The sequence below is a fragment of the Tasmannia lanceolata genome, unplaced genomic scaffold (genome assembly GCF_043159265.1).
Source record: "Tasmannia lanceolata isolate RefF3 unplaced genomic scaffold, GAP_Taslan_0.1 ptg000018l, whole genome shotgun sequence".
NCBI classification, from domain to species: Eukaryota; Viridiplantae; Streptophyta; class Magnoliopsida; order Canellales; family Winteraceae; genus Tasmannia; species Tasmannia lanceolata.
The window spans coordinates 4,772,941-4,782,176 of NW_027518695.1; the positions used below are offsets into that span (position 1 = coordinate 4,772,941).

Genomic DNA, 9,236 nt, shown 5'->3' on the forward strand with positions numbered 1-9,236 from the left:
TTCCTTTTTCATGTGTAAAAAAATAAGAGATTTTAGAAATATTTTTCCTTTCTAAGCTTTTCCAGAAAATTCCAGCAATGTAAAGAGGGCCTTAAAATCAATGGTTAGAGAAGGAAAAGAAGAGTCTGACTCAAGACTTAAGACAGATGAATGACAAAAATACTAAAACTTGAAATTGCTCAAAAATGTATATGGCCTTTTTTTTACTAAAATACCCTTGAAAGAATACTTAATATTATAAAATTGAAGGGAATTTTCGTAAAATAATATAATAATATCGGAGTTTGGACTCTCCTGCGGGCTTTTATTAGTTGTATGGATCTCATCAGTAATTTTTCGGATCCTGATCATATGTCCATGGATCCTAGTAATGTATCTTGGTCTTGTCCATTACACTTTGGATTCTGAGAGCCCATTGGACTTTACGGAACCATTGACACCTCTCTCTCTCTCAAATGAAAAATAACGTGTAGTTGGGCCGGTCCACCCACTTCGAATTTAGCCTTACGTATAACTCTGATTACAACTAATGGGACCCACACAAATATGCCATGGGCCCTTTTTGTATAAAATGAATTCAGTGGTTGGATTTTTGGGGTGATGCTTGTTACCATCTTAACCATCTAATGAGCGGGCTTTTACTAATTGAAGGTGGATTGTTGGCCATTTTCCAAATGTAACCATAAGAAATCACAATAAAATTAGAGGACAAATCGTTGGGTTCGGGTCTTGTTGGGCAAGGCCTCAACCCTAACCCAACCCGAAATTAAATCAGGTCGGGAAACCTAAGGAAATGCCAAACCAGCCCGAGCCCGTCGGTTCGGATTGAGCCCCTTGCACCTTTAATTATTTCAGAAAAAAAAGTCGGTGCAATTCAGCAATTGCGTGCTTTTTTTAAAGGACGATGATATTTTCACCCACTACAGTAGGCATGCGCCCCCCTGTTAACGTGATTTGACGTCAAAAAGCGTTAAAGATGCACACTGTTGTCTGCTGATTAATTCACCCCATTTAACGCCGGTTACAATACCTTTTTACCGGCTGAGTAAGTAGAGCAGATTGTGAATTTTATTAGGGTTTCGGTTTTACAAGAGAGAGCACCAAAAAAGAAAAAACGAGAGGCGAAGAAGAAGAAGAAGTTCCTTCTTAGAAACTGATTTGTGATTGGAAGACCCTTGTGCTCGATTTTTGGGACTGAATCCTTGGTAGAAAGTTCTTCACCAGACACTCAAAGGTGTGTTTTCTTCTTTCTTTCTTTCTTGTTTCCTAATTTTTTTAACCACATCAGCCCCCTTAAATTTTCGTTGAAATTAGTCAATATTTCTGTAGAACTCCGTATATCTCACTTAATAACGTTCAGAAAATCCAGCCCTTACCTGATTGAAATAGATGCATGATTGTTGTGGGTTTTCTTGTTAGGATAGGTACTGATAAATACTATGTGGGGCTTTTTTGGGTTCTAATGTTCATGTGGGGGAACTTCTTTTTCTTTTATTTTTCTTTTTTGTATAGATCTATTGGCTCCTAAAATACCCTAATTTCTGATTTGCAAAAGGTCCTTAAAATCACCCAAAACCCCTAATTTCTGAATTGCAAAAGGCCCTTAAAATAACCCAAAACTACCCCAAGTGGAAACCTGCATTTCTATCATATATGCTTCGTACATGGAACTATTTACAGAGGATTAAAGTAATGGTAGATCTTACCATTCCAAAAAGAAAAAGAAAAAGTAATGGTAGATCTCAGTCCATACAGATCTATCCACCCTGCTCAATGTGTGTGTGCGGGCGCGTGCGGGTGTGTGTGTGTTCTCTAAACACAGAGTTACAAGTTCAACATTTTCTCAAGTTTATCGGTTGTGTCTAAGACATGACCTAATCTATATTAAGGGAGGGGTCTAGTCTATCCAGGTAAAAATCAAATAATTCAAATCTTTTTCCATCCTTAGCTCTTCTTAGATGTAGCCGTATTTGTTATGAATTTATGTTTTCTTATTGGTTCCATATGCCAATATTATTGTGATATTGGTGTCTTCTTTTGATGTCTACTTACAGCTTCAACATGTAGTTGTTTTCTACTCTCAAGTCTCAATACATATGTTGCTATGCCTTATAATGTTTGAATTTGGGCTACTGGAAGGGATGTGAACTAATTTTTAACTATCATATTCAAATCTGAATTCTGATTCATATCCAAGATAATCATATATAAGAAGAAGAAAAAAAAAATCTTCGCCTGTAAATGCTGAGTTCGCTAAACCACCGCAATGAAAAAAAAAGCATTAAGCTCTTTAGATATCCAATCTAGATTTATGACTTTTTCGTTAAACTGATTATTTTTTATTGCCTATGAATAAAGAGATATCTCTGTAACTTGTGACAGGTTATAAAGTTCCACACCTTTGATGGACACCCAAAGCCAAGAAGAATCTCTTGAGCATGAGAAAATGCTTCCACCACCAGTCCAAAGCCGAGAAGAATCTCTTGAGCATGAGAAAATGCTTCCAATGCCAGTCCAAAGCCGAGAAGAATCTCTTGAGCATGAGCAAATGCTTCCAACGCCAGTCCAAAGCCGAGAAGAATCTCTTGAGCATGAGAAAATGCTTCCACTGCCACTCCAAAGCCTAGAAGAATTCCTTGAGCATGAGGAAATGCTTCCACCGCCAATTACACGATTTCAAAGTCGAGAAGAGCTTCTTGAGCATGTTTATAGCTTTGCAAGGTCCCAAGGGTACATATTAACTATTAGGAAATCAGAAAAAGACAAGAAAGTTATCCTCAAGTGTGATAAGGGAGGTGTTTACAGGGGTATTCATAAGGCCACCACGGATCAAGATAAGAAGAAAAGGCGCTCACGTCTTACAAATTGTCCATTTAGAATTGATGGCAAAAGGAAAAATAGTGGTTCATGGGTATTGAAGATAAAAAATCTCGAACACAACCACAAAGCTTCAAAAGACATATCTGTCCATCCTTCTAGCCGTCGTTTTTCGAAGGAAGAAGTCTTACGGATTAAAGAAATGACTATTGCTGGTATAGAACCACTTCAAATGCTTACTTCTCTTAGGCAAAGGAACCGTCGACTTTTAGCTGAATCAAGAGATCTTTACAATTGCATAGCCAAGATTCGTAAAGAGATCCTTACAGGTCGCACCCGAATCCAAGCTTTACTAGATGAACTTACTGCTGGTGGATTCCACTGTACTGTTGCATATGATGAAGAAGGTCATTTGACACATCTATTCTTCGCTCACCCTAAGTCGATAGCAATAAGCAGGATCTATTCGAATGTTTTTGTGATGGATTGTGCTTATAAGACCAATAAGTACAAGATGCCATTACTCAATGTTGTTGGAGTGACAAGCTTTAACTCTTGTTTCTATTCATGCTTTGCATTGTTACTGAAAGAGGAAAAAGAAGATTATGTATGGGCCTTGAAAATGTTTCACGACATGTTGGACAATGTTTCCAAACCTACAGTAATCATAACTGATAGAGAGTTGGCCTTAATGGGAGCCATACAGGTGGTCTTTCCAAGAACCATTAATCTTTTGTGTGTATGGCATATCGAGAAGGATATTTTATCAAAATGCAAATGTCATTTTCAAGATGGAGACAATTGGGATGGATTCCTTTCTTCTTGGAGTACTTTGATAGAATCTCCAACTGAAATAGGATATCATAAAGCTTGGCAAGATTTTCGGGATGAGTTTAAAGACAAGGTGATTGCTCTTGATTACATCTCTACCACATGGCTTCCTTTTAAAGAAGGCTTCATAAAGGCATGGACGGAGAAGTATCTTCATTTTGGTTATCGTTCTACATCAAGGGTAGAAGGTTTGTTTTCCAAGCTTAAAATCTACTTGCAACTTTTAACTGGTGACTTTTATTTGGTTAAAAGTAAATTATGCCATGCAATTGAAAATCAGTTTGAAGAAATCAAGACCAAGCTCTCTGTTGAAAAAGTTAAGGTTCCTTCTGACTTGCGTAATTCTTTTTTGGATAGACTTGTTAATCATGTATCAGTTTTTGCATTAAGAGAGCTTTTCAAGCAATATAAGTTGGCTAGAAGTGATCCAAATTTGCCTACATGCATGAATCATTTTTCTGCAACTATGGGACTTCCTTGCGCACACAAGATGAGATACTTGTTGGCTGAAGGCAGGGTGTTGTATCTAGGTGATATTCACTCACAATGGAGGATAGATGTTCGAACACTCAGTGATATTGGAGTTGTGAGAAGTAATCAAGAAAAAAAATAAAAAAGATACTTGATGACTTGCAGGAGGAATAAAGAAAATCCTTGAGGACGTCCACCAATATCCAAGAATTAAATATCAATGAGCAGCACAACAAGAGAACCTTCAGAATTAGAGATTTTGGAAGCAACAAGAAAATGTAGTCTATGTGATGGCATTGGACACAATAGGCGAACATGTCCACAAGAAGATATGGCCAGAATGTCAACATCTCAGTTTTCTCTCCTCATCGCCATTGGTGTTGGTAGTGAAATTAATATTTCAGACTTAAATTTTTATACTAATGGAACTAATTGCTTTTGGTAGGGTCAGCAAAACCTCAATGTTGTTGTTGTGTATTGTTTGTAGAAGATATAACTTTTGCAGGTGGAATGTGAGACTTTTGATATAATTTTTTTCCGACGTAAGAGGTAAGAGCGGGACTTTAGATGTGCATATATATATATATATATATATATATATATATATATATATATATATATATATATATATATATATATATATTTTTTTTTTTTTTTTTTTTTTAAAAAACCCGATTTCTGTAATCCTTCTGACAGGCCACCACAACCAACAAAAATATCTGAGTAGCCAAGCTGTTCTGTTGAGGTGCATTTTCAGGTTGACTGGGTCATCAAAATTGTGATTTTCTACTTTGCGCTTCCCCTTTTCTTTCTTGATTCCTTATCATCAACCACCATTTCTGTAGAAGGCCTTAGCTTGATGTTAGCAGGCAACATTTTGAACGATTGCTTGGCAGGATCATAGATATGTTCGCAAAAGAAGACAAGATCAATGATCTCAGGGCCATCCAAAGATTGAAGATCGTGCTTCCTTCCAACTGCACACTTCCCTTCCATTGCCTGCACTGGCATACTTAGTACTTCAGTATAATAGACTTCTCTGATTTCAGAACAGTATGCCTTTTCAGAGGAAATGTCTTGAGGCCTATAAAATCTCCTAAGGTATATTTTGGATCAGCTTGTTTAGACCTTTGGGCACTTAAATCTCTAGCAATTGACACACTACGTAAATCCCCAGTCCCACATTTCTCCCAGCATTGAAAGTTGCAATGTCATCCATTTCTGCTGCAAAGTATTGAGGGCTCATATAAACAAAATCATGAACATGGTACTCAGTCCTCTTGTAGATAAAACTAGTCTTTGAAGAATCTATTTTAAATTCTTCTTCCTTGGATTCTTTTATTTTGCAAGAGTAACAAATACCAGTTCCAAAACCCATTGTTTGATAAGGAAGAGAAACAAAAGCTCGTTCCTCAGGCCAATACAAGCTTTTACAGTAGTATTCCATTGGCAATCCTTTCTTTTTCCAACACTTTGTGTTCGCCCTGTCATTTTTATCAGCATTAGCATTCTCCTTCCTATGCCGATGCCCCCATGCCATCAACCGGATATCCACACTTCTGGAGAGAGGAAGAACTGTTTTATCAGCATTAACATGGTACACTCATTCGTCAAGAAAACCTCCCTTTCATTTGCTGCATTCACAAGAACAGTTTGAGATCCTCTCTGCAGCACTCTACCATGAATCTTTTTCCCACCGTCCAAATTTTCGAACGTGTACTCACCAGAGACTATAACCTGCATGTCTTCCAACTTATCAGCTTCCATCAGTACAGCTCCACCCACAGCAATTATGTTTCCTCGAACATTCACACATTTGTAGAGAGTCTCACCTTAGCACTTTTTCGCAACTGAATCCCCAACCCATGTGATCTCCTTTCTAGTAGACTTGGATTTATATACTTTGGTAGTTGAATGGGGTTTCAGAGTAATCTCTTGAACTAATTAATACCTTCTTATCTTCCACTCCCTCATCATTCTCTTCGTGCTTCTCTGATCATCTCATCTGGATATTCAAGCAGACTGCTGAAGAATTATCTGTCCAAGAACCACCACGTATCTCTCCACGGCAGCTGGATTTGAACAAATATAAGCCAAATAATCCTTATCAAGCTCTGACACTTTCTTGATGACATCCGCAAATGAGAGTCTGGATGCCCGGCTCTGTTCCTACAACAAGGTGATGATTCTTATTGCAAGCCTTGCAGTTTTCAAGACATTTTCATGAACTAATAAAGGTGAGCTGCCTTTGAATGACGGCTTGTTCCATTCTCTCCAACTGCTCTATATAACTGTTGGCATCATAAGACTCCACATAAGGTGACCTCTCTTTGACCATGGCGCTAAAGACAATGCTTCAAAAAAGGTTATTAATTCTTTTCATCTTTTTTTCCCTCTTCAACGTCATCCTCCTCATTTCCTATGTTCACCCAAATCATTAATAACAAACACTCATGTACACTCTCATGACAAATTCCTCCTCTAAAAATGTCAAATCCTCCTGGCCACACATGCTCAGGGACTTCTTGTTCGCCACGAGGGTCTTGATTTCCCCCCTGATGAACTAATAAAGGTAGACAAGAATAAAAGGGATACAATAAGTGTCCGCATAGATGGAGAGATGGTACATCTACTGACAATATCCCCACTCACTGGGAGCGTAACGTATCGTATGGCTCCTGGTATGCTAAAGACCAACTTCTCATCACATGGACTAATTCCACTCTCACCTGAAGTCCTTGCCGAGGTGCTTGATGTCACCTCTACAAACTAGTTCCCAATTAATGAGATCCTTCAATCTTTTATTTTCCTCTCCTTCCCATGAGAACTCACTTGATAAATTCTTCATAAATTGCACAACTTGAGAGTCGTCAGTTGATTCTTAAGCCCCTTTGAGGAACTTGGGTGGAAAAACACGATCACACTATCTTATTGCATGGTGATGTTAAGAATAGAAAACCACCAATTGTAGGTTTTAACCTTCACAATAAAGAGAATCCTATAATGAGATGCTAACTACCCCAAACAAGGAACCGATACTAACTCATCCAATGCCAAGAATGCACCCTAGACGCATGGCAAGAGCCGCATTTAACCATCTTATGCAATCAAGGTAATTGAAGTTCCTAGAATCCCAAAAGTTTGTGTTGCACATGCTTGTTCACCTTAAGAATTGTCTTAGCTTCTAGTGTAACTCTTAAATAATGAAACTCAGAATTCCATTTACTCTTTCAGGTATGAAAATTCCAAACATAAAAGCCTATTGCTACCCACATTCGACTTCACCATTTGAAGTACTTGTATGCATTTCAAAACAAACAAGACTTGGTGAAAAACAAATAGATGGTGTAATCAACTGTAGAGATTATTTATGTTAATCAGGATAGAAATGTCGAAATTCAAACTGTAGAAATTATAGTTTGGGTGGATAGTCAAGGGTAGCTGAGCATATACCTGAACAGGAATTTTCCAGTTGATTGATGCCAATCTCTTGGCAAGTTTTTTATTCCACCCACAGATTACAACGATTTGACCTATTGGTTACATACAGTGCATTCCCAAGGGCTCGAGCCGTTGCTTCAATGAGGCCCATGCCTCGGCTCCCCAATTGATCCTAGTCACAAAAGAATAAGGTAGGTTGAAGTTCATTATTGCCAACTAGTTAAATCACATAAAAGATCTCAGCATTAAACATAACATCAAGAGATATTCAGGAATAAAATCAAACACCTTTGGTCGAACAGGCTTAAACAAAAGAAGGCCACAGAGGAAGTCCATAAATCTTAATTTGGTAATGCTGCGGTCCAGCTTTTGATGCCCTTTTGGCCACCTCTGTTGTTGGCCAGTAACATCTTGTTAGAAGCTTAATGAAACCTGAGCATGATAAGATAGTTATTACTCCGAAGCAATGAAATCTGAATTTAAAATGAATCAAGGAGTAGGTGCTTCCGAGAGAAAAAAAAATTGATAACACAAATGGAGAGCCACAATTACTGTTAAAAGTATTAAAGATTAAAAAAGGCCTTCTCCACCATGTGAAATAACCAATTACTCTAAAAGCTTAAGCTGTTGGAGATGGCATTATTTGATCTTTCATTCTTCAATACTCCCCATCATGTGTGGCCCGTCTCTTAAGGGTTGGCCTACACGTGGCACAAGTTGCCCCTCTTATGGGTTGGCCATTATATGTGCACTTTTAATATCAAGGAGTTTTGGGCAATTGCTCTTATACCATGTGAAACGTGGAGTAATTGGTCGTTTCACAATTACTTATCGAAATGATTCGAACTGTTTCAAAGACCCAACATGCATTGTTTCGCATTGGCCTCGTTCATCAACTGATAGAAAGATCAGCAAGTCCACCATATTTTTTCTTCATAGGAAGACCGGCGAAGGGGGGATTATTCAGAGCAGGCTCAATGGACGATGGGGATGGAATAGTTGTTGGATGGTTAGGACACTCCATCTTTAGAGATAAAGAGGGGCATGAGCTTTTTGTACGTCGCATGCCTACATTTTTTGAAACATTTCCAGTGGGTGGCAAGTGCTCAAATCCGTTATTACTATTGTAAAAATAATCTTCTTTAACAGACCTTTTGCCCTCAGGATATGGAGAGGGACATGTTGCATCAGAGAGTGTACACTGATAATAATATCTTGCTTTTATTTCATCAGTCCTTTTTCAACCTCAATGCATACACAATACATAGTAATAAGATGAAATTCAACAGAAAACACAGAAAGAATTGCTGGGGCACAGAACCTTAGTTGAATGCCTAGATTGTATTTGCAGAATTCACTATATTTTTTACGAAGTCCAATGCTCATGGGGTAGCAATAAAGATTTTGTCACTATGGAGTTCACAAGGCTGGAAGGTCGTCTATGGTTTGGAATGAATACAGCACAAACAGTGAATATTTCTTCGATATTTCAGTCAATCTAATGAATCAAAACCTTGAGGAAAAGTAGACCAGAAAGGCATAGCACAAGCCAATAACCGTACCATGATTTCACCTGAACTATACCTAATTGAATTTTACAAATGATGTAAATATCACAACTAATCCATTGAACAAGCAAACATAACCCTTAATTTGGCCCATCGACATGACGCACA

The 9,236-nt window shown here is 38.0% G+C and overlaps 1 protein-coding gene and 1 pseudogene across 1 annotated transcript; one reads left to right on the top strand and one right to left on the bottom strand.

The window, feature by feature from the left end:
- The first annotated feature begins 1,038 nt into the window (after positions 1-1,038).
- LOC143851379 (protein FAR1-RELATED SEQUENCE 5-like) lies at positions 1,039-4,685 on the top strand. The gene is made up of 2 exons (XM_077360784.1): positions 1,039-1,234; positions 2,383-4,685. The coding sequence occupies exon 2, from the start codon at positions 2,405-2,407 to the stop codon at positions 4,259-4,261; it is 1,857 nt and encodes a 618-aa protein (XP_077216899.1). The 5' UTR covers positions 1,039-1,234; positions 2,383-2,404; the 3' UTR covers positions 4,262-4,685.
- A 220-nt stretch (positions 4,686-4,905) lies between these two features.
- On the bottom strand, positions 4,906-6,457 carry LOC143849522 (DNA (cytosine-5)-methyltransferase 1B-like; annotated as a pseudogene).
- Between the last annotated feature and the right edge of the window lie 2,779 nt (positions 6,458-9,236).

Coding starts and splice junctions, on each gene's coding strand:
- LOC143851379 (XM_077360784.1), top strand. CDS start 2,405: ATGGACACCCAAAGCCAAGAAGAATCTCTTGAGCATGAGAAAATGCTT.